This window comes from Adelges cooleyi, unplaced genomic scaffold, assembly GCF_023614345.1.
Source record: "Adelges cooleyi isolate 19-005CV unplaced genomic scaffold, UGA_ACOO_1.1 ACOO_flye_CR_arks_rails_tigmint_CR_PRNA_108, whole genome shotgun sequence".
NCBI lineage: Eukaryota > Metazoa > Arthropoda > Insecta > Hemiptera > Adelgidae > Adelges > Adelges cooleyi.
In genome coordinates, this window is record NW_026095761.1 from 14,694,928 (window position 1) to 14,721,194 (window position 26,267).

Consider the following 26,267-nt stretch of genomic DNA (forward strand, 5'->3'; position numbering starts at 1 on the left):
AAAATCGAAAAAGCCATAACTAAAATATCGGTTAGACTAAGTTAGAGACTGAGAGTTTGGCGTTTGAAAGTAACTTACATATTATGGTTTAATGTGGTAAGTAAGGCGCTATCTGCCTATAAAATAATATACTATATCAAATGTCAATGCTTACAACCCACTTCGACCAGAGGGCACAGTAGTATAGCATAACAGTAATCATTTTCAAACTTGCCTTAACAATAATTGTATAAACGTATCTCCAAGGTGTGATATTGGTAATAAATAAAACATATTAACTAAAGTGCTTTAATTAATTATTGAAAATATTAATTATGCTTATAATATTATAATCATTGCATATGTTAGTTTTTGTATGTTACGTTGCGATATTATGTTAAAATGTTAAGAAGCAAAAAATATTTTTAAAAAAGTATAATATCATACGTTACAGTTCTGCATTCAAAATGTATTGCAAAAAATATATATAAATATGATATACGAGTATGTATATTACTTTATGTATAAAGTTTATAAACAACATTTTTACTATAAGATAAATATAATTTGTCAAAAACATTTGTATTTATGTTATTCTCCAATGTTATAAAATTGAATTAAATATTTTATACCTTTATTAGTATTTTCCAGAGATCTATCAACTTTTAAAACTTAAGTGGAGTAAACAACAGGTCCGGTCAGTTGTTAGCGCTGATGATGCTAACAACTAACACCAGACCCCGGGCACTAATAAAAATGAACACGGTAATAATTTTTTTTACAGTGTATCAATTCATATCGTAGGGTATCATGTGTAACCCAAATTCCAATTATAGATGTCAAGCTGGCACGATAAAGACAAATATAAGTCAATTAGCAAATTACAGGCCACCGAAAGCTCATAATTTGTAATCGAGAATTAATCATAAAAGAGGCCGACAATGTGTCAGTATAAGTATACTAAATAATAATATACTACAGTAAGTATATAATATTATAAATTGACAGTTCATAAAGATTGTCAAAACAATGATTTATTTCATCTTTACATAAAGTTAAAATCAAAATAATTAATATACACAAAAAAGAAAAGAGTGTTATTTTTTATTCACTGAAAATTTGATTTAACGGAACTCGACTAAAAAATTGTTGGACTACATTGGAAACCGCAGCGCCTAACGCTTCTTCAAACGCTGGTTGCAAATCTGCCAACAACTCACGCCAATTTTCATTCAGGAACACATTCATGTTGTCTCCTGAAATACAAAATACATAACACAATTGACAATTATTTCTTGTCTTAATCACAAATCATAGACGATAGGTCAACTCGGATATAGGTTTAGATGAAATCAGTTATCATTTATCAGTCTTTCAATAGTTCCATTGTTCTAAATTGTATAATATTTTCAAATTCGTAACATACCAAGACTTTTATCACCGTTGAACAGATTTTCGAATTTCAAATGGAGTTTAGTTGTGCTGAAATTCCACGATAACTTAACAAGTTCCAAGTATGTAACTCCGTTCTTAATGATTTTCTTGAATTGGAGATAGCTTTTCGATGAATAATTATCTGCAATCAAAGTAATCGTCTTGATTCTATTTGAGATATTTACATCTAACAATCTTAAAAAAGCACAGCCTTCGATCAATACCTATCACCATTCTGCATTTGCCCTTTCCTGTGATGGGCAAAACTAATACCTTTCCGTTCATTTCGTACAAGCCTTCCAGCACGATGGGCAATTTGGTCTGTACGCTAATGGACATGTTGAGGTTGGCAGTATCGAATCTAAATTAAAATCGAATAATTAACGTCTTAATACTTTGATCGAAGTACGCTTATTACTGGTAATCCTTAATGATAGTGCTGTTGAAGTTGTAGATGTCTAATTCTTCGAACTGCATCTTGATTTGCACCGGTCCTTGGCTTCCCTCATCAATAACTAACTTTGTAACGTGTAACGGATCCACGGGAAATAGACCAAGGCTAGGAATACCTGAAAAATATTGCGAGTTTAGATAGGAAAAGAAAATCCGAACAGCTTATATCACCTTTAGACATATACGGAAAAGCAACGTTCAGTCCATTCCAAATGCATTTGTTTAGATCTGGATCGCTCAGACTGCATCGAATAAAACCTTTGGCTGAAATTTTATAATTATTGTGATGTGTTATTTAATTATTAATACTTTGTTTATCATTTCACATATATTTGCCATCATCATTCCGCCAAAAGTGGCACGACGCGATAACAACCGAGATTGATGGAGAGAATCGTTTGGAGAATCCTTTAACGACTTTATTACAATAGGGTTGTGAGCTATTGACATATTTTCTCCATTTAACTTTTTTTCTGATTAAGTTAGGATTTATAATCGAAAAATTCGACTTAAAGTAGATTCAAGTATATGATCGGTACACCTATGGAAGATGTTCACCGACCTGTAACTACCAATCCGTTGTTAATATCTAACAAAATGTATTAAACCATTTTTCTAAAAGGTTAAAAACTGAATCTACAACTTATCAACATTGTTAAGCAAAACCATTTATTTTAAGAGTAATGGGCCACCTCCCATTTAGTTTTAAGCTTACTAAAGGTATAACTGTATTGAAACTTTAGAACTTGGAGCAAATTTCTTAACAAACTACAAACCCTAGCCAAGAAATCAAATTTTCAATTTGGCCCCCTAATTTGTTTTTTGGATAATTTGCAGGATATTTCTAGACAAACTTTTGGGATAGACGATAGTCATAATTTCAGTGAGCGGCATTGAAATCACACCGTGTTAACCATAGTCGGAAGTATCTTCTGTCAACTGTAACAATTTGACGGGTTTTCTAAGATACTATCTACCTACTTGAGTGCGCATTAGAAAACAAATTTGAAACTTAATTAAAACAAAAAGTGACAAAACCATTTTTATAAAATCTAATAAAGGTGACTACCATATAAGTCAGTGATGTACTTACGCAATTTTGACGCAGGACCCGCTTCGGCCGTGCACGCAAAAACTAGAAAAAGACAACAAAAATATTTTGCGATGACTGTGAACATATTAAAAATTGTACTTTATTAATTGTCAGTAAGTATGAAAATCGATTTAATCTATCCACGGTTATTTTGGAGGGGAATTTAAAAATCAACAATGAAAATAGTTAACAGCCATTTCACAACTACTTCCCGCGTTTGGCTTAAGATCTGGAATATGCGATACAGTCAACCCAGGAACTGTGTGTTGATACTTGATGCCACCACGGAATCTCTCCCTACTTAAATAAAATGTAGCTTATAGCATACATTAATTGTATAATATTGTATGCATTTTTAGTTATATAATCCGCTCGACCTACAAGCGAGGTCATGCATTTTATAGTAAATATATACTTCAATAAAGTTCTTTGCATTTACCGTCGGTATTTTTATACAAAACGGACTTGAAAGGAATTTTGTGAATACACAGCTAATTATCAACCAAACTAGTTTAGAATCCGTCGGCGGCCAAATACCAAAGCCGGCGACTGCGCTTCAAATACTGTACACGAGGCTTGTCCGATTCGAGGTAAAAATTGTACTTAAGAAAAAAATGTAAAATAAAAAATTTTTCTACCGGTATATTCTTGTCCTTGTGTAAGTGCATGGCCGACTAACACGTGTCAACGATAATATCAGGAGGTAAAAATTGATCACATTCATTACAAAAAAAAAACCTATAAATATAAAAAACTTTTAAAAAAATCTGTACAATTTAAATCCGCAGTAAAGTCAAGGACATCAGCAGGAGGGAGTCACAACAGTATTTTTATATTATCACTTGTAAAGAAGATATAAATTACCATCTAAAATAAATTAAATTAAATATACACAAATTTACATTAAGAAAACGTCATACGCCTTTTTAATAAGGAGTTAGGTATAAGCACTTCTTTGCAAAGTCTTAATTTAAAGGTTAGTCTGTGACGTGTGATTATTATTTCAGTTATTAGGACTCTTTTTTGGTTTCGGACTATCACAGCATCTTTGAAAGCCATTTAAAAATGTTTTTTCATCCAAACATGTTTACGCAAAATGAGTAAAACTCACTTGATTTTGATTTTATAGTTAGAGTTTGGTTAGATTACAATTAAAATAGCTGTCGTTTTTAACTTTTAATTGTACACTGAAATGCTCACGCGTGTACCCACTTTCATAATAATACAGCATGGTCAGAAGATAATAATATAATACACATCAGAAATGAACAAACTAAAATAACCAGTTCGTGGCGATCGATGGCGCCAAGTCAATAACCGATTAGAACGAACATTTTATAGATTATATATTTTTTTCATTGTAATTTGTAAAAAAAAATATAAAATATTTTACCTCAAGGAATTGCATGCGGTTGGATTTCAAGGAGTTTTGTATAGGCAATATTTAAGAAAAAAGTGGTTTTAATAAATTTCGATCATATCAATTAATTTACCGGTTAATTTGTATAAGCTTCATGGTATTATTTTTAATTTAAATCATTTTTTCTATGATTAAAAACCATTTTAGTTAATATAATATACATTTTTTGTTCCCTCAACTATAATAAAACTAAACTATTTGTCCATATATTAAGTAGGTAGACAACGTCTAATTGTCTAATATTACAGTACATTTTTCAACAATTACTCTGAAATCTGAATACAGCACAACATAATGTTGATAATTCATCCTAAGTGAAAAATGTAAAGCTTCATTCATGACGACTACAATTTAAAAATCGTTGGATTGCCAGTAAAAATTGTTTTTATTATAAAACAGCAACTTTTTATTAAATTTTCTGTAAAAAAAATATATATAAGCTCGATTAAAAAATTACAAATGTATATTTTCTCATGCTCGTGTAATCATTTAAAAGTTATTATGGTTTAGCCGTGACCTTAGAACGCAATCACGGAAAACTGGATAAACTAGAATTTATATCAATTACAAAAATTAAGTGAGGCGCGTTTCAAAACGAAGGTCTTAATATTAATATTATATTAATAAGCAGTTATTATTCTATGGCTTCCCTGTTCTTTTTTTTTTAATTTATACCTACCTAAAACCATTAAGTGATATGAATTATTACAAGTTTAGGTTTTAATTAGGGTATTTATTTAATGGTTTATTAGTTTACAGAAAAATTAAGTAACATTAATAAATAAGTCATTCAAATATTAATTTTACTGTGTACTTTGCTTGATTTTTTTTATATCTAATAATTCCAACTCAGTTTTAGCTTTTATTTTAATATCTGATTGACCATTTAATGTATTTAAAAATAGCCCGGTCGAAGACAAAAAATCTATTTTTTTAATAATTTCAAATTAACTACTCGTATTATGGTTATAAAAGAAAAAAATACCGTTATAAACTAGAAATTATGAAAACAATAAAACAATAGTTGGACATAAAATATAATATACTTATCCGGAGTAAAGGAAGTTACAAGTTTTTAGATATAATTATAACTTAAGGTAATTTTACCATTTCAATGAGAAATTAAATATGATTAATAAATAGTATTAAATATTAATTTCAATGAGTTTAAGTCAATTAATGTAATATATAAGCAAATTATTAAATTTTTAGATTTTTATTGATAAAAAAAAAGTTTGAATGATTTATATAGTTTTTAGCTTTGATGCGGAGCTCAAATTATATTAATTTTACAATGTTTTTTCAGTAAAATTTTATCAAAAGGAAAACTTCAAGATTGTTGTCCGAGAAATTAAGTACCCTACGTAAAATGGATCAGTGATCACCCGGTATATATTCTATTATGTTTTTTTAAAAATGTAATATGAGATGTAATTTAAATTATTTTTGATAAAAATCATAAAATATATTGTTTAAAAATTATAAAACTCTAGTTTTCAAGTCAATGTTGAGAATAGAAACAGGCAATTTAGTATAAAATCTAATGTCCATGTTGGAAAACTAAAATAGTAAAGGAACTGTTAAAACCATCACAACATCAACATAGCATCAAAGTAGACATCTAGCACAGTTTCAAACATAACAGTAAAAATCAGAAAAAATGAGCAAACTAAAAATCTAATAAGCACAAAAGTTTTCTATCTAGGCTCAGGGTTGTTAATTTAGAGCGACAATACAATACAGTGGACTAGCAGCAGTGAGTGATTGCTTTTTATTTCGGTTACTGTCGAATTGGGTTTAGGAGTGCACGTTTTTTTTTACTCGAGGCAAGCAGCTGACAGGACGTGCTGTCAAAAAGACAAATTTATATTCTGAGTTTTAGTAATATTTGTAAAACAAGGCTATCGAGATACTATTACATTTATTTTAATGCAGTTTATGTTGCCTATACGCTAAAGCCAGTTGACTTTTTTTTAACTATTATTAATTGATTTAGTAACTATAACTAATGTTTAAAATTGAAGTATAAATATCACAAGAACACATTTAAAAAAATAAATGATAAGAAATAAATTACAATTTATTTACACGAATCATTTTTTTTTAACTCAGATGATTTACTTTCAAGTTCAAAACTCAGTTAGGTATATACCAAAAACAAATATAAAATAATTTCTATAATATATATTATAGAAACAAGTTCTAATAGAAAAAATACAAATTGTTATACCTACCCACTGAATTCAATTTCCATTGTATCAGCAATACATTTGAAGGATAAATACTTCCTCTGGAGCTCTTTTTGTAGCAAATAATTTCGTATTAACTTTAAAAATAAATTTGAAAATATATTAGACGTTTAAAAAGTTGCAAATAATATGATCACAACCATAAATTATTACAACTCGTAATACGTTTAAAATATTTTTTGGTTGCTAAAATTTGTGTTTTATAACAATAAAAGACTGGCCAGAGCTTCGTTATGATCAGTGAGAGTGTTAATTGATAAAAAGTGAATATGATAATTTTTATAATTTATTATAATTCATAGTCATTTTAATATACTGCACTAACAAGGAACAAAATTAAATTTAAGTACTCCGGAATAGGATAGGCCGTCCTCTACGACTCCAAACCCTCGATTTAAAAACCATAAAACCTCGATATATAAAGGAAAGTTTCATTTTCATAAATAAATATTCAGATTATAGATTAAACAATATAACATAGCAAATTAAGATGAGTAATATACTTATAATTAGTTATTGTTATGCTCCTTGGGAATCAAACCTTGCAAGCTCGTAATTTTCATTTATCAATTACGTTATGTTAGAGCAATTTTCAAATAAAGACTACTAATATATGTTAATTAAATTCCCCCTTTTTTTAAACAATCATTTTATTAAAAATAATTTTATGTTTTTAAGATTTACCATTGAATATTAACTATTGTTAAATTCTACTTCCGTAACAAGTATTTTTTTTTTTCATTTTAGTTATAATTTTTATTTTACAAATTATACTTAATAACCTAATATAATTATATTTTTTTTAATGAAACATCATTTGTCAACTATTCATCAAAATGTTAATGTAGTAATGGTTCTAAGTATATACATATGTGCTTACAATACTTGGTTTCCTGTCAAAATATTTCCAAAATTACAAAATATATTAAATGAGGTATAATAAAACGTCGACCGATAGAATAATTACTCTCAGGTAAGATAATGTTATTGTCTGAACAAAAATATAAAATAAATTATTCGTAATATAATAACAAACCGTAGTTAATACTAAATTACAGTAAAAATATGCTAGATAAAAGTTTTTTAGTAAAGTGGAATACGAGTTACTGTCACATAATAAGCAAGTGCAACCGGTAAAGTTTTCAAAATAATAATTATAAATATTTCATTTTTAACTAAACGATTTTAACCGTTTGGTATTAGAAAATATTATTTCTAAATTATTTCTATTATTTCTAATTTTTATCAGTTGCACTTTCTCTAATTAATTGCAGTTACCTCACTTCACCATATTATATTTAAACAAATGAATACATTTTTAGGGGTGCTGAAAATAAACTTTTGCAACTCATTATTTTTTCAAGAGACCCAAGAGCAACCCCTTAATGACGCCAACCTGTTCTGTACGACGTGATATCAATAATTCATAATTTATTATAAGTTTATATTTGTAAATAAACGAGTCGTGTAGAATATATTGATATTTTGATATATTTGCATGTCGATAGTTCGCACTTTAACGAATCGATATTCTATTGGTCATCCCGCGAGTTGTCTTAATTGCATCATTTACAGTATAATAATAATATGTGGTTTCGCTAATCTAAACTGTATACAATATTATACATTCGACGTTTTAGTAATATTTCCAATAATTAATAATACATCGATATGTTTTTATGATTATTGAACGCTCATTCGATTTCCTAAACACATAATAATCTTTGTTTTGAATACAACCGCAATGATGGCAATCATGTTTTTTTTTTTTTTATTGTTTTTAATATGTGATTAAAATACTAATAGGACTCCGCCCGGAGCGCTTTTTTGCATTAGAAACAGTTACGCGTATTATGGAAATACTTTTAAATAATGAATATTTAAATTTTTTATAATATACATAAATATTGTTGACGTCATTGTAACACCGGGAATAATATAAATATTTATACATATAACCGCTGGATGACAAAAAATTAAAACAATATATTATTTTATTGAACGATTAAGATAACAACTGAATTTGCATTTTCCGCATCCACGGCCGCTAGTCTGTGTGATCATAACTTAAGTAGTTTATTTGATTTTTTTTTTTTTAATTTAGATAATTTGCTCAGAGCTCCAAATACCACACAGCCATGTCATCGACAATATTCATAAAATTCGTTTCGAGATGAAGGTCTTGGAAGGCGAGTCTTCGTAGCACATACCGACGGCTTGTAACCGCTAACCAACGAAAATACATACAACATAATATAACATTGTGTAGTATATAGTATGCAATGGCCAATGACATAGTCGTTACATATTATAAACTACTAAATCCAACCAATTTATAGGTGTATAACCCGTGTGGTATTATTATTAAGGTCATTCTACCTAGACATAAAGATCCCTAAATTACTTAAGATCATTTGCAACGATACCTTGACCCAATAATTAATGGTATCTTACTTTGAAACTGGTATATGATATAAAAAAAAAAAATCTAAACCAAATAAATAAATAAATCTTCTTTTGTCACTTCGCGCAAAACGTTTAAGACCAGCCTCGAGTCAAATAAGCCGATCCCGACTAATTAAAAAAAATACACACACGCATGCATTCGCTTTCCTAATAAATTACAGCTGTAATAGATATTATATTTTGCTCAGTTATACGAATACAACTCAATTTTCATATTATACACGCCTGGCCAAGTAACGCAATCGGTAAATAATTCGGCTAATCGAGTATGGCATTCCAAAACCAAATATCGTTTGTATAATTATATCATATAAACATAGCTATTATAATATTTACTAATTTTCTGTTGTATACAACTAATGCGCTAGTCGAACAGATTTGTGATTTATGTATTTATTTATTTAATATCAGTTTGTATTTAATTAAAATTTTTATTTGAAAATGTATGTATCCACGATTTGCTTTTAGCTGCCATGTTAAACTAACTATCAATTAATATATCTTAAAACACGTTTCCTCTTATAATAACACTAATGGTAATGATATGCACCTAAGTGAAGCGATTACTCACTATAATATTATGCAGTATAAAAATTATATTATATTACAACAACCTTTATTTTACCCCTGTTTCACTCTTCATAATAACATATTCATGTCAATTCATCAGGTCCGGTTTCTTGACTATTATTTAACATTTTAATTTATTTTATTACGATTGTATAATCAATAAAACAATTTAAATAATTAACAAGAATTGTGTTTTTTATAACTATATTTAAAAAAAAAACTTATTCGAGTTCAATAACTTACTAAAAAATAATTAGATTTAAAGCTCAATATCGCTATAGTTATTATAGACTATATTTTATAAATACGGATTTGATGTTACTTATTTAACAGCGTATCTAGCTTAGCTGTTCAAAACCTGATGTTGATTTTTAACTAAAATAAAACATTTTGATCCAAGTTAACCTTGAAGAGGTTATTTTTAAAATTCAATATTTGTTAGCATTTGTTGTTCTACAGATATTATATTTTTACTAAGTATAAAAATTCAGATTTTATTAATCTAGTTTTTAATAGTGCTCAAAATATACACAAAAAAAACAATCGGAATTTAACAAAATTATAGCCTTACTAATTCTTAGTAACCACAGATTAAAAATTGTATCACAGTTTTATCTAGTCCGTGGTATTGTAAGAGACCATTACAAGACCAGCAATGGTATTTAAAAGTAAGTGTTGAGCACTGGAAAAGTGGTATGAAAAAAAATGTAAGTGACTGAAATGATAATGTTGAGATGGATGTGTGGAGTCACTCCATAGTCACTGCGGGACATAACGTGTATGTAAGCTGTGTAAGCACAGATTATATTTTTAATGGAAAGGGAAAAGAATACTTTATATATTTATATTAATATTCCGTTATTTTTTATGTAAGTTAAAAAGTGACTAAAATTAGTTAAGAATGATATTATAGACATAAATTACTGGCTTTATGTCTAATGCCCATGTTCTTTTTGTTTTGACCATTTATATGAAATGCTTGGACGTCGTATAACCTGCTTAAGTGAACTTGTATACATAGTATCTCATAGATCTGGTGGTATGGAGGAAGAAGCCCGAATTTGTATATCATTCGTAAGCACCATACATTCTAATCACACAAACAATGTGTAGTTTTAAGTTTCCTTATGGACGACTGGTACGTCGTAACCGTTTACAAAATGATTTCTATTTAAAAAACTAATCTTTCACTCAAATAATATTGTAAACATTTTAAACAAAGACATAATTGTATTTATGTTTGTTTTTTATAAAAAATAATGCGTATGTGTTCAAATTTTTTAAATATACACTTAGTAAGAACTCACGCCACGCCACTGGTGGAGTGACGAGGTTAGACAGAATAAAGAGTCTAAAAGAGAAGTTTGAGAGTTGTGCCAACAGCAGGGAAAATAAAGATACGACAAGGGAAGAGGGGTTTTTAGGTACATTGAAAGAAAGATGAAAGTGAAATAGTGAAGTTAGTGTTCACAGTTGAAGTATTCTAAAGTAAAGATTGACCAAGGAAGAAGTGAGTAGATATTAAAAAATAAAAAGACATGAAGGTGTTAGTAGTGTATAAAAAAACGGTAACAGGAAGAAATAATTTGACCGGCCGACTCCACTGTATGGCATAGGGCGTAGAAAAATAAGAAGTTAAAACTAATTTTTTGATTTTGAATGTAATTTTTTTTAAATTTACATTTAAAATAATAATGTTTTAGATATTATATTTATACATATACTGAAAGTAAGAATTGTACAAAGAATTTCATTAAAAATATATTATTTAATGTAATTTATATTTGTTGTTATTAGGAGTTTGGTGCAGACAAAAGCAGGCGCTTTCCATAAACGTTGTGTAACTACCATGAAACTGTCGGTAAGGAGGATTTTCTCAAATTACGAGTCGTGCGTGTCTTTGCTTCTCAGGAAACAACCCGCGTGTATATATTATTGTTATTAAGCCAAGTATTAATCGGTGCGTTCGCAGTGTACACAACCTTGTTTGCAGTGAGCGAGATCTATAATATTATACGCAGGAAATAAGTGCATAAGTATATGGCGGTAACACCGTTTGCCGGGTCCTTGGCCCGGGCATGTGTCACGTTCACGACCAGCAACGATCCATACGGTTATTATTTCAGTATCGGAAGGAAGACGGGAGTATTTTGAGACTATCTATACAGACTCCCAAATTATTCAACAGTAATCCTAATCATAGGCGTTTTTACAATATTTGGTTTGGATGGGTTGACCGAACTATGGTAATTATGTCTTATACATAATATACTTGAGTATACATGTTATTTTAACAAACGACATAGCTTTAACAGGCACAGACGCCAAGGCTAAGCAATAAAACTCGTTCGCAAGTCGTGTTTACTATTCGTGGGTCTTCCGGTGTAATCGATGATCGTGTTGATATGGTCTATGGTATATTATGTCCAATATGAGACCGGTCCAGCCGTATAGCTGCAAACTGAATCCTCGTGTGTTGGCGGTCAAAAGAGGGGGAGGCATCGCATTTTTGCGGATCTAATAAAAAGGACGTACAATCAACGGTTCGCATCAATGTCCATCCGTCACCGGTGCCAAAGACTTCTTTTGCTTCGCTCGAAATTACCATAAACGCACAATATGATGGCCGATATTTTCAAGATCACCTGCTGTCTTGTGTGCGTCGCCGGCGTTGCTTTAGCCGCCCCCGCTACAGTCAAATTGCGTGAGTACACCGTAATATACGAAATAATACAACAAAAAAAAAATTTCTATAATTTTTAAGACAAATTTCCACCCTGCCAAGTGCAATTTTTGATATTTTTGACTGACCAACCATCAGTGTTGGGCGTGGAAATTATTTAAAATTACTTTTTCACAATGTTTGTCTATGATTTTTCCTTAGTCGAAATTTGATTTATGTAACCCCAAATTCGATGTTAAAATTAGCACTCTATTTTTATTTTCATATTAACAGTCTTTTTTAATTTAATTTTTTATTTTAAAAATAATTATTTTTATTTTTTATGTTTTAAGTCAAATGTGTTTAAAAAAATATAATAATAAAGTCTAAAAATGACCTTAAATAATAGATAGTTAATGTAAGTACATGACAACAAAATTAAAAATATAATTTATTATGACTTTACCTTAATTTACAACTACTACATATCTTTGCTTAAGTCTTAAGCCTTTAAAGTAATATCACATTTAATATACAATGTGTAGAAGATAAATTTACGTTCAAGGGTTATTTGTCGTTTTGCGCCACGCCGATTGTAACGTTGAAGTCTCCATATTTAAGAAAGTACTAGTTTTATAAATGATTAAGCGGTAATTGGTAATCAATATGATTGTACCAATGTAAACCCAGTAACGGTGATCATAATACTTGTTTATTCTCATATTATAATGTTTTTAATTTCCATTGAAACTAATTTCAAAAATTCACAAAAAAAAAAAGGTATACATTAAATCAACTCACACTATTATGTCAATAGTTAGTTTCGATACTTTCAAAACAACTATGAGATATGATTAATTAAAAATACACAATATTATATTAAAATAATAATCACGACTATTTTACAAAAAGTGTCAAATTTACATTTTGATTTAAGTCACTATCGGGGGACATTTAAATTAAATTATTATCAATAATACAAAATTAATATTATATGAATATTGTAATATTGTATAACTATTAACTAGAAACAAATATAGTATTTTTTTTTACATGAAACAACACCATTAAAAGAAAAAAATGAGAAATAAACTATTAGACATTCTCTATGCGGTTAATTCCTATTGTGATTTCTTTATGCCTGCAAATAATATCATAAACATCATATTATGTTTTGATCAATAATTGGTCGGTTTGATACAACCAATTGACTTCCCATATTTACTGTTTCCTTAAAGTTCGTCGTTTGAATAAAAACTAAAAATAAATAAAAACATTTCTAAAATACTTAACCATTTATTTTACTATAAATTCACCCGATTATTTTGGGGACTTTTATATCAATTTTGAAAAAACTATCTATGCCTTTATTTTAGTTTAAACAATAATAAAGTCCTTCCTTAGTAGTATATATGTAAAATTTAAAACGGTTGATTAATATTTAATAATCTTTTCTACGTCATTTTAACATCAACATGATTTTTGTTAATATTTTAATAGGATTTTGTGTATCTTAATTTTTGTAATGGTTATTCACAATTACATGTACTTCACAATAATCCGCCATCCTTGTCGGTATAATATCGTACAATTTACTACATTTAAAAATGAAGGTAACATCATGAAAGTCAAATTAGCCCATTTCGAGAATCTCCATAGGGCCTCCGAGGCCGCAGGGCATGAAATAGCAACATGCTTTGCATACCTCGAATGCGCAAGCCTATATTATGATTTCAACACAAAAAAGATTAATTTCACCGACCGACCCAACCGAATACACCACGTTCATAAAACCGACAAATTTATAGCACCTGTATATGTGATATTATGTATACCAACACTATCGATTACTAAACATTGGTAAAAATAAAAAATTAGGTGCTTAAAAAACGACTAAGGACCGATGTAACCTATTTTGATTTTTCTAATAAAATCTATATTTAATACACCATTAAATCTCTGAGCACTTAATGAAAACAGAGGAGGTTTTTGGTCATAAATTAATTAATGTATTATATTAAATCCAACGTATGAATTTAAAACCTTAAAATCAAATACGATGCTGAACTGGAAAGGTAATCTTTCCTTATTCTTAAACAATATTTTAATTAATGTGATTAATATGCATTTAAATTATATTAAAATTTAATAAAAATAATTTAAATTATATTAATATCATTTTGATTTTACATCGAGTGTTAGGTACAAAAACGGAATATACTAAGTTACTGAAATAACGATTAAGGACGTTTAATATAATATTTTCAATGTCAATGTGCAATGTAGGATTTGTTTGATTAAGTAAACTTCCCTCAGTAATTGTATACCGGTAATTTATTCAAGAGACATTATGACGACCATTTATCATAAACAAACAGCGTTAATAGAAACAATATTTAGTCATTTTATGGGAGGTCGTAGTGAGTGACTGAATATAAATAGTCAATAATATTTTATGAGACTTTAGCGTCGTTATAGTTGGCTAAAAATATAACACACACTACTAAATCTGAACGATACTAAATCTTAACAATCTACCATTTCATCGTGAACAGTAAATATTATACACTAAAAAAAACATAAAAAAACATGCATACAACATTACAAACATATTTTTCTAGATAACAACAATACAACTTAGCTCTACGACATTTCATTTTGTTTTTATAAACTATAGAAACGTCGAATAACAATTATAATTATTGTTTATTTATACAATTCTTGGATATACATGATACATTAGTATGAAATTATATTCATATAAGATTATTTTTATAATAGCTATTAGACATACAGGAACTGGTGTAGTAATAATATTGAAGTTGCACTTTTTAAATTATAATTTAAACATATTAATCGTTTGATATTGATATGCTGCCAAAATTGATCAGATATTTTTATGTAAAGATATTTACATCTCATTTTATCTGTAGACTGTGATTTACCTCGCCCATAGGCTTAAGCGAATTGTTTTGGGCGTAGAACTGATTATCGGGACAGCAAATATTTACAGAATTAAAAACAAAAAAATCACAAAGGAAAAAACAAAGGAAAAAACATACCCAAGAAGATCAAAAATAATAATTGTATTAGTAGTGTAACTAGAAGACAGTATTTTTTTTATTTCTTCGCTGAACTAATTGAATCGGTGATTATTCCAAACTTTCTTTAAACCTATTGTAGTTATTTAGTTTACGACAAGTTTGTATTTAGACTTTTACTAGGACATTATTTGCTTTTAAATTTCGCCTAGATCTTTGAATACATGTAAATTCTTATAATTAGTCATAAAAGTCTGTTGTTGAACGATTAATTTCGACTAAAGATACGATTATCTATTTCAATCTGTTTTACTTCAATCCAATATAAGTGATTTTATTAGCTTTACCCACCACCGCCTCATCTAAAGAGAAAATTTCTTAATGATTGAATACCATTATTATCGTTATAAGGACAAATTATGATATTATTTAACCATCGCTTGTATCAGCGGTAAATTAAATTAGTTTTATCTAATTGGTGCGTCTTCACAAAAACACACTAAAACCAACCGTTAAAATCGTATATTTAATTGAATACTTAACAGTCAATCAGATTTCTCCCAGGGTCATAACACGACCATTTCCCATGATAGTAGTATGTATATGCGTTAACTATTGCATTTTGATACGTCCAGATAAGTCGTTTTTATTGTCCGGTTTTTAGTAAAATATTTCACGAATGATTGTCTGTAATTATTGTAAACGTCGTTATTACAGAAAATAACAATAATAATATTATGTCCAGTCTTAACGGTAACGCGGCATATAAACGCTTCGCTTCAATAGTAATTAATTCCATACAAAAAAAATAGTATATTATTTTATAATTTGTCAAGAACACTCGCAATGGTTACAATCGTCTTTTAAGGATGAAGCTTTCAAGTCTTCTTCTCATTACAACCATACCGTGTCGAATTTATATTATTATACACTTATTAGTTATTAGTGTACGCACGTACCAAGACCGCCAGGTATTGTATTTAATAATCGGCATAAGAATGTTACTGACAAACGTCATTCTGTTTTCAGTAAACCGATTAAACGGACAAGGACGATCATATTATTCCAATGCGGTATTCCAAATCACATACATTACTTATCGCTCAATTGTGTACTTACCCAAATATAGTCAACGAGATAATAACAATAAAAAAATATAATTTGAAACCACCGATAGCGGAAAAAAAAGTTTTGAGTACAAGTTAACGCCTAAAAGTCTACTTACAGTGATGTAGATGTTATTTAAGTGTTTTGGCAAAATATCAAAATTATTAATAAATCAATATGCTTATATTATTGTACATGGGTTATTATAAATTTGTGTTTTTAAATCCATTTTTTTTAATATTATTTTACTCGCTCAAATTTATATTAAAAAGTTATTTTACAGCATAATTGCTATCAAACAATAATAATATGAGGTCGATTATTTAGTCTGTTATATTATTATTCTTATTAAGTCTATTAAGTCTATTTGGTATATTATTAAGTCAGTCATGATGGCGTGCGGGCAAGTATTATAATTAGTTTCGAGTAACCCTGACCGTTTTCACAGACTATAATAACATGTATTAATGGTTATGTATATTGACCGAAGACCAAAAAATCTTACTCGGATTTGATAAAAAATCACGAATTTAAATTAAACAAAAAATAACACTTCACTTATTGAATCCAGGAAATAAGAAAACTTGTCCTTGTAGTATTAATCCTGTCTACGCTCTTGGCACAGTTCTGGTTAAAACGACGTTCAGAGTTTTATAATACTGGAGCACTTTTCCCCAAGGATTTTGGGTCAACGATACCGTCGTTCATAGATAGATGGACAAATCTGAGCACAAGCCATTAACATTTTTAACAATAAGAACGATGATTATAAGCTATTTAATTAGTTTTACCCCATGCAACAATTATGTGTACTATAACTAGCTCAAGGTTCGTTCTTATAAAAAAAAACTATATAGAACAAATGTGAGCAGGAATAACTATATGTATAAATGTATAAAATATAAATACATACAAGCATAATACTTGCCTATGTTATTTTTACTTTTACTATTAGATTTTATTCCAGAAACTTCAATATAAAAGCCAATTACTCTCTGAATTAAGCACTGAAGCTAAAATAAAATATAACTAAGATTATAGCTGAGACAAAATTAAAGATCTATATTGAAATTTTAACTAGTATTTTTAAATAGTTTTTTTTTTTTTTGCAGCTAAAGGTTTTGTTCAATGCAAGAAAAGCGACCCGGCATTCAGCGAATGTATAAGAGTCTCACTGGAACAGTCAGTCCCGCATTTAATTAAAGGCAAGTATTAGACATAAAGTCGTAAAAAAATTATCTGCGTTTTCTTCGCTTTGGTCAAAAACGTTAGATTTAATAAAATACGCGTTGAGTTAAAAGCAAGGCTAAGTTAAAGAGGAAGTCGGGCGGGCTCTTCAGTTTTTTTAAAATTCCTTTAGGTTCCCGATAGTTGTTTTTTTGCTCAATTTCATTAGGAGCATGTGGGTATGAAATTTTCGAGTCACTCGTCTAGCTCTGTCTGTGGTAACAATTTTAATTATTATCCAATTATCACAGACAAGTTAAATAAACAACTTGACATTTGTTTTAACAAAATAACTTGTTTTTTTCATAGGTGTTCCGAGTCTTGGATTGCACCCAATCGACCCACTGCGAATTACTGCACTGGGAATCGATCAAGGAACAGGACCCGTGAGCATTAAGCTAAATTTCAGGGATTTAGACATTTCAAATATTGGCACCCTCAAAATCAAGGACCTTCAGTAAGTGGTTATAATAGAAAAGAAAAAAGACATTGTTGTAACGATTTTTTGATTTTGTTTTGTATAGTGCCGACATGGATAAGTACAATATCACGTTGACCGCTGAATTCGATAAGCCAATTGTACTAGACGGCCATTACGATATCAAAGGCAAAGTAATAATATTGCCTATCACCGGGGACGGATTGAGTAAAATTAGTCTTGGTACGCTTATAAATGCGTTTGAATTTGCTCTAGAACAAGATTTAATATTTCAACTGACGTTTTACAGATAATCTTAAGGCTAAAATCAACGTTTACCTGAAGCCGGTGAAGAGGAACGGACAAACTTACTTAGAAATCACAGATTTATTTTTGAAGTTCACCACATCCCGTTTGCGCCTCAAATTAGAAAATCTATTCAAAGGAGACAAAGCCTTAGGTGAGTATCATTAACCGTTTAGATGGCCATAAAATCACTTATTATGAATAGATTGAAGGATTTTAAAAATAATATAATTATTCTCTTCACAGGAGCCAACATGAACAATTTCCTTAATGAAAATTGGAGCGAGATTTTAGGCGAATTGCAACCAAACTTTGAAAGCGCGCTGGCCGCTGCATTCGAAGGCGTTGCTAGCCAATTCTTCCAAAGGGTACCATACAACCAAATATTTAAGGATTAAAAAGTTCACTATTGTTATCATTAAGCTATGTCGTATTTATTTTTGATTATTTTTGTACTGTTGTTTTATAAATACAAATATTTTATATAAAAAGGAAACACGTTAGACATTCATGTCATTACCACACTTCCTAAAAAAAATTCCTTAAAAAACTTGTAACTAAATTACTATTTAAAGTATTTCTCTATAGATTTGAAATGAGAATAACTATAAAATTATATTTTAGTACAACAATAATCTCACATTTTTTCTAATGAATTTAGAAAAATAAATAAATTCAAAACAATCATATTGTTTCTTTGCCAAAAACGTTTTCAAAACTATTCACAAAGTCAAATAATTAAAAATAAATTACTTACAACATAATATATGTGTAAAAAATTATAATTTATTAAAGCTTTTTCCAGGTATCTAATCTATAATTTATATATATTCTTTATTGTTCAAACGTCCAAAACTAATACTGGGTTGGATGAAAACATCAACAGAGTCATTTAAAATCCACTCAAGATTGATGAACTAATATCTTTATACAAGATTAAACATTACTTGTTATATACTGTGGATAAGTTTTTTTTGATATTTTAGTAGTGTTTAAACTAATTGTATCACTGTATTAGGTATCCAGTTTAAGATGGAATTAAGGAATTTTCCAAAAGAGGAACTAAAAAAAAAAAAAAACATCTGTTATGATGAGTTCTAATTTATAATCTTTGACTACCCATACTTCGTTCTTTATTTGAAATTACATTTAATAGCACAGTAATTATTTTTGTTTATATTATCGTAGTTATAGGCCGGATAGGTTTAGTTTAGGTTAGGCTTTTTAATTAATAATTTATTCAATTCTTTGTTCTAATGGGAAAATGTACTGAACCTAAATAATGTACCATATTTATATTATAATGCTGTTTTTCGTATTAAGTTATTAAATCCTGGAGTGAGTAAAACAATTATATTTATTTTTACATAAACAAGTACATATTTAATTAAATACACATTAATTAGTTCAATATAATATAATAACAATTACATTAATATTAGTAATTTCGGTTAACTGACAGTAATTGCTGGTTGTCTTTTTACCTTATTTAATTGAAATTACGTTGGAAGGCAACGTAAATGGTATAACATTGTCATTTGCTATTTTGTAATGCTACGCCATAGCGAATTTTGTAATTAGTTGAAATTATCAATCGCATACCAGTTTTTTTAAACGAATTATGGCCAACGCCGTAGAACACACTAATAATAATAACCTCATAAATTGTTTTTTTTACCTACTACTCATAAAAACTGTCTAAACTCTTGAATGAAGGTGATCAAGTCGATTCCAAACTTTATAAATATTATATAAATATGATAATCTGAAGGAGATGCGTATCGAAAACGGAGTTCCTTTAACAATGTCTCACACAGAATATAAAAAATAAAAATAGTAATTTACCTATACATTTTTTACTTTAAAGGTTTGGTGAAAAATATTTGTTCAATGGTTTGTAAATAATTAAAAATATTTTGCCAATAATTGTTAAACATTATTATTTTTCAATTGTAGTTTAACAGGTGGTCAAATAATATAATATCCATCGCGCGATTTAGTATGACTAGCAAATATTTAACTACTAGCGGTTACAAATATTTATATATTCGAAATATATCAACATTGTGAAATTCAATTTTACAAGGTTTATTGAGCAACGGTTATAATATACTGTAAATTAACATCATAGTTACCCGTCTTGGCCGACGCAGTCTCTCTTCTACATTGGTTCGTCAAGCCGTTCACGTCAAGCACTTCACTATATTACTATTATTATAGACATCCATATCTTATCATCATCTACTGTCACTCTTGAGTCAAACGATTGACGGAAAGAAACATTTTTTTGAAACGATATTTCTTTCAAAATGTAAAATATTTCTGAGTAATATTATTCATTTTAATTTAATTTTAAGAGTAATAATAGTCGGGAAAACAAAAAACTTTACTTTAAATTAAAATAAATATGTGAAATGTTTACTTTATTTTATGCTTTTTACAATGTATTATTATGATGTTAAACTGATTTTTGTTTTAAACAATATTATGGCTATAATAATTTTAAAAAGTCTATGAGGCAATTATCCTTTTGAAAATTACTCGACCTACGACTTTAGAAATCAAAAAGTACCTGACTGTTAACCCACATAACAGTTGTTTTACCTGACCACCTATTGTGAACTATAATTATTATTCTTACGCTTTTAAATAAAAATAACAAATAATTGTTAACTATTTAGTTAATTTTATCACAGATAATCGTTGGCTTTAACATAATATTATTTATAATTTCTTAATTAAAAAAATACGAAGACCTTCGGGAATGGGTGTATATGTATAATATATATAGCTCTCCGGATACGTTACCGATTTTGTATACATTCTGTATAATTTACTTATTGGCACTATTCGTTTTCGAAGATCGCATTGATCAAATGCGGCTAAGAAACTTGATTTCATTAAAAATAATATCATTCGCGTGTCCCAATTCACACGCGAGAGGCGTTCACTGGTCCCAAATCAAATGTATTATTACATACTAAAGCCCACAAAAACCACAAACAGCAATTACTAATAATATTGGTTTAAGTCACTTATTTTGCTGGATGATGGCCATAATAATAATATCATTATTATTGCTATGATCGTTTTCAATGATAGTAACACATAATTAAGATGATAATTATGTGTATACAAATACAGTCAGTCTAGCGATAGATTTAATTAAAAACGATTTCATCATTGCAAATTATGTACCTAATATGGATCACGATAATATTCCAAAGTAAATCAAACAAAATTTCGGCGTACCACGCCAAAAATATAAGCGAGAATCCAAAAGCGTATAAAAATATATTACCCTCAGTATTAAACAACACCGGACGATACTAGGAAACTGAAAAGTTTTGGTCGCTAAAAAGCTAACAACTTTTAGCGGCAGAAAAATTATTAGCATCTTTCATGTGATAGGAATGCTACACAAGGTCTATTGCAACATCGCATTTTATAAAGAGCAACATAAGTAAAATTACAATTTATATATGTTATAAATCTATACGTCGAAATCATGTGTAATAAACTAGCAAGTACATTAACTTAACTCAAGGCCAGCGAAATGTAGAGTAAAAAACTATAAACAAATAAGCCACTTAAAATGACATTTTAATTATGTATTCTATGTCTACTATTACAATATTATTATTATCCGAATATAGTAATAGCGGAATACTAATTAAAATACAGTGATTGGTCGTGAAATTGATTTATATACAACTATAACATCGTACTGAAATATTAATGACAGGGCTATCCATTTAACGTAGGACACTGAATATCTCAAATAATTAAAATATTAGTAGTATTAAGTTCTTCTTTTTGAAAGGTATTTTACTTTAGTCTAACTCTCTCTCAACTAAGCTTGTGTTATTATTATAGATATTTTACAACAATATTATCAAATTACCAAATAGTTAACTTTTTCAGTTATATCTAGAGCTATACTAATTTTTGAAACCTAAATAGTAAAGTATAATATAAACTAAATGTTAAAATTAAGAATAATTTGCTAAAAATTTCAACTGGTTGATTACCAGTTTTAAATAATAGTTTTTAAAGTTATTAAATTTTAAGACGGGAGAGGTAGTGTGAATTATGTACACGGATCACAATAATACTACACTTCACCCTGCATTTGGGTATATTATTCCCAACTTAAAAAGTTAATAAAATAGTGTAAGCAACTCATCAGTCAGTTTACACATTCCAAGACTCCAATCTAATATTATTACTACTAAACAAAAGCCTCCTTCAACCTATATGGTTCTATAGAATTACCCTACCGAAGGACTTTTTCACATCTAATTTCTGTTATTGTTTTATTCACAAGCTCAAATTTAGTTATAATACATAATATATAGGTTGTAAATTTCTAAGTAATAAACGTCTTTAAAAAAAAAGTTTAATATCCCATGCTGGCATTTTTCTTTAAACAAGTACGCTTGTCCCTTTAGAGAGCCACGCCTTATGTGTAAATTGTTTGTAAAGAGAATGAAGTAATTATCTCTAAACATTCAGAAGAACTATGGTTAAACAATACTCAAAGTAATACGGAATTTTACTAGATTAACAATTAAATCCATGGTTCAAATCTGGTCTTTTACTTTATAACTACTATCGCTTTAACTGGTTTTTTTATGAAGATTACGTTTATAAGTCTAGATATTTTTTTAACAGATGAATCAGTTTCGCGACAAAAAAAATGAATTATAATGTAAGTATGTAAAGGTAAATAAGTATTTACAGGACTAACGTCAATTGTGTGTGGTAAACTACTTGTATTAAAATTAAATGCAAAGACATTAATATTATGTGTGTGTCGTTTAACTGGACGATAACAAATTAAATAAATCATTTTGAAGCAATTAGCGGTTTTTATGTGAAAGTTGCATAAGACGGAGAAAGAAAATGCGGTGGAGTAATGCATACAAGTATATGTAATATTTTTCTACACCTAAATGAATCCATAAAAAAACTTTTAACAACCAGTGAACATTTTCAGAAAACTCGAACTCCGTGAAATGGCTAAATTGAGATTTTAATTTTAGTTTAAATAATTAAAAAGTTATTTTTATTTATTTTAAAACACACACTTGTAGTTGCGGTCTAAAAAACAATCAATTATTCTTTAAATACCAAAATGTAAATCCTGGTGACCTAAACTGTAAATTAGTAGTGCTATTTTTAAAGAACACCCCTATAAAAATTTGGAAATAATTGGACTATTTTTAAAAAAGTTAAAGCGTGTAGTAAATTTAAGTAAAAAATACCTTCTCGCTTTGCATCGAAGCTAAAATGTGTACTAATGTACACATGGATGTTTTTATCCATTTTGAAGGATGTGATGGGATTTTTTTTTTTAAATTAAGCCTTGTTAAGTACTTTTTGACTAAGTAATGTATAAAGCTGATGGTCTTATTAAATTAAAGACCAAGTTAGATTATTATTTAAGGTACTTTGTCATGGAAAATTCTTTACATGTTGTTATTAAACAATGTAGTGTGAGCCACTGTGTGTTTAGCATACGTAACACGCTCTAATATTGAGTAATTACTAATTATAAATATTAATATTGATTTTTTTTCCTTCATTCTATCAGCAGAATTTGTATATGCTTGGCACATATTAGTATTATATATATATGTCCTCGAGTTACCTTTTCTCGACTGTATTTCACGTTGTCATGACTCGTTAACATAAACCCAAAAAGGATATAAGTGTCGTCAATTGACAAGCTCTGACGAACTTAATCAAATTATCCTTCACTTTCTCAGTACTAAGAGAAGACGGACCTAACGGTTATCGTTATGCACATAAGAGAAGTCATTTGGAGGACAATTAGTTCAAGAGTATAACCAACGAATTTTGAAAAATATCCCAGGACTCTTCTAAGCCAATAAGGCTCATTATAAGAAGACAGATTCAAATTTTAGTTATTATATATATTTGTGAAAAGTTGACAATAAAGCTAACGCATATTTTATTTTATTCTTAACTTGTAACTTGTCGACTTATTATAGTTGTTAAATTAGATTCAATATTTTGTTTCAAAAATAAGATCATATCATTATCAGCTTTTCTGATAATCGTTATATTATAACGTATAGTTTGTTTTTTAATTGTCTCCAAACAGTCACTGCACAGTTGAACATTTTCAGAGTGGGCCCTTGTCCACAAATTTGGATTTTATTTAATCAATTGTAATATCATTAAATTTTTACCTAAATGTTGTATCAAAATTAATAATAAAATCTTGTCATAATGAAATAGAATATTTCTACCTAGTTAATAAAACACAAATTTCCGATAAGTGTTCATTGATATTTAAATAACAATTAATTTTTTAACTGATAGAAATAACATAATATGAACAAATAACTATAGTTACAATACATAAACTTATAGTCCGTGGATACTTTTGCAGAAATTGTAATGTGGAGTTGTCCTTTTTTTTGAAATTTTGATCACTGCAACTTATGTCGGTTCTGTTTGCCAACTAAAAAGCATGTGTTAAATAATTTGGACTTGTCACCGTTTATGAAGTGTGGCAAAACTAATAATTTTATTTTGCTATTTCTCGGCGTCAATCGCTTGATTTTACTTGCGATTTTCTATATTGTATAATGAGCCCCTCAGTATTAGCTGTAATGATAACAATTAAAATCAATACAATAATTTGTATATTATTTATATATAGCAATAACTGTTGAAACTCATGTGGGAAAACGAAACAAAATATGCGTAAGACTTCTTTAAGCGTACTAAGTATACAAGTTATCATTAAACATCAACACTATATTTTGTTTATGTACCTTCGCAAATAACGTCGATTCACGTAATGTACTAGTTGTTTGCACTTTACCTGCGACATACATTTAAACGTCGAAACGTATATTATTCTATTTCTAGATAGTTTATAAATTTGACGTGTAAGCATAGAAGATCGGACAAATGGCATGAAGTAAAAATCTAAAGTAATGTTTGTGCTATTGATTTCCTATTGATATGTCCTAATGCACATTGTATGGTTAATAGTAGTTATAAGTAATGATGTATATATTTTGCATTTTAATTATTTAAGTAACTAACTGTTCAATTATATTTGTGACAACATTTCAAAAATTACTTATGTTCAAACTTAGTTTTTGGGCAAGACCGCTCGAGTTTAAGCCGGTAGAACTTGACGTAAGTTTTTCTTCCACTAGCGTCTTCCACTGATGTGACGATCGTCTTAACAACCTTTTAATGGTCATCGCCAGTGCGTTTTATTGCCATCTGTAAAATTTATTGACAATAATGTATATATTATATAAGCATTCTGTTTAATTTATTCCAATTTATTTCCATCATTTTTATGAATTTTAGATTTAGAGTCTAATTACCAAAGCGAATTTCCTCGTATATTTTTAACATAATATATGGACATTTATTGCTGAGACCCTTGTTGGAAATAACAAAACTAATAGTTTTCATACAAGTTTTAGCTGCGAACGCACTATAGACCACTAATTTAGTAGAGTGGTAATTGATTTACTAACTACTAAACGTGTTAGTAGGTAGCTGAAAAGAGTTCATACAAATTTTAGTAAATTAGTAGTATAATATGTGCTGTGCAGTGTGCTGTGATACTGGAAGCATGTATTTTAATATGAAAGGTCTCTAAATAAATTAAATAAAGCAATATAATTTATTGCAACTGCTATTTTAGAAGAGATAGAAGAGCTTTTAGAAGATGAACTTAATGAAAAGACAAAGCGAATATGGATCCAGAGAAGGGATTTATTGGGAGCTACAAATGGTCTTATTAGAGAACTGGAACTTGAATACCACAAAACATTTTCGCAA

The 26,267-nt window shown here is 28.6% G+C and overlaps 3 protein-coding genes across 4 annotated transcripts in view; 2 read left to right on the plus strand and 1 right to left on the minus strand.

Moving 5' to 3' along the window:
• Positions 1–26,267, plus strand: part of LOC126847372 (Y+L amino acid transporter 2) — a 234,813-nt gene that overhangs the window by 182,686 nt on the left and 25,860 nt on the right. The window lies entirely within an intron of this gene.
• Positions 992–3,227, minus strand: LOC126847379 (protein takeout-like). Its single transcript, XM_050587551.1, has 6 exons — positions 2,960–3,227; positions 2,038–2,130; positions 1,832–1,982; positions 1,638–1,774; positions 1,406–1,555; positions 992–1,235 (listed from the first exon to the last, which is right to left on the minus strand). Exons 1-6 carry the CDS (start codon positions 3,042–3,044, stop codon positions 1,084–1,086), a joined length of 768 nt encoding a protein of 255 aa, XP_050443508.1. The 5' UTR covers positions 3,045–3,227; the 3' UTR covers positions 992–1,083.
• LOC126847380 (protein takeout-like) lies at positions 12,197–18,921 on the plus strand. The gene is made up of 6 exons (XM_050587552.1): positions 12,197–12,368; positions 17,587–17,679; positions 18,011–18,158; positions 18,226–18,362; positions 18,430–18,579; positions 18,672–18,921. Exons 1-6 carry the CDS (start codon positions 12,284–12,286, stop codon positions 18,821–18,823), a joined length of 765 nt encoding a protein of 254 aa, XP_050443509.1. The 5' UTR covers positions 12,197–12,283; the 3' UTR covers positions 18,824–18,921.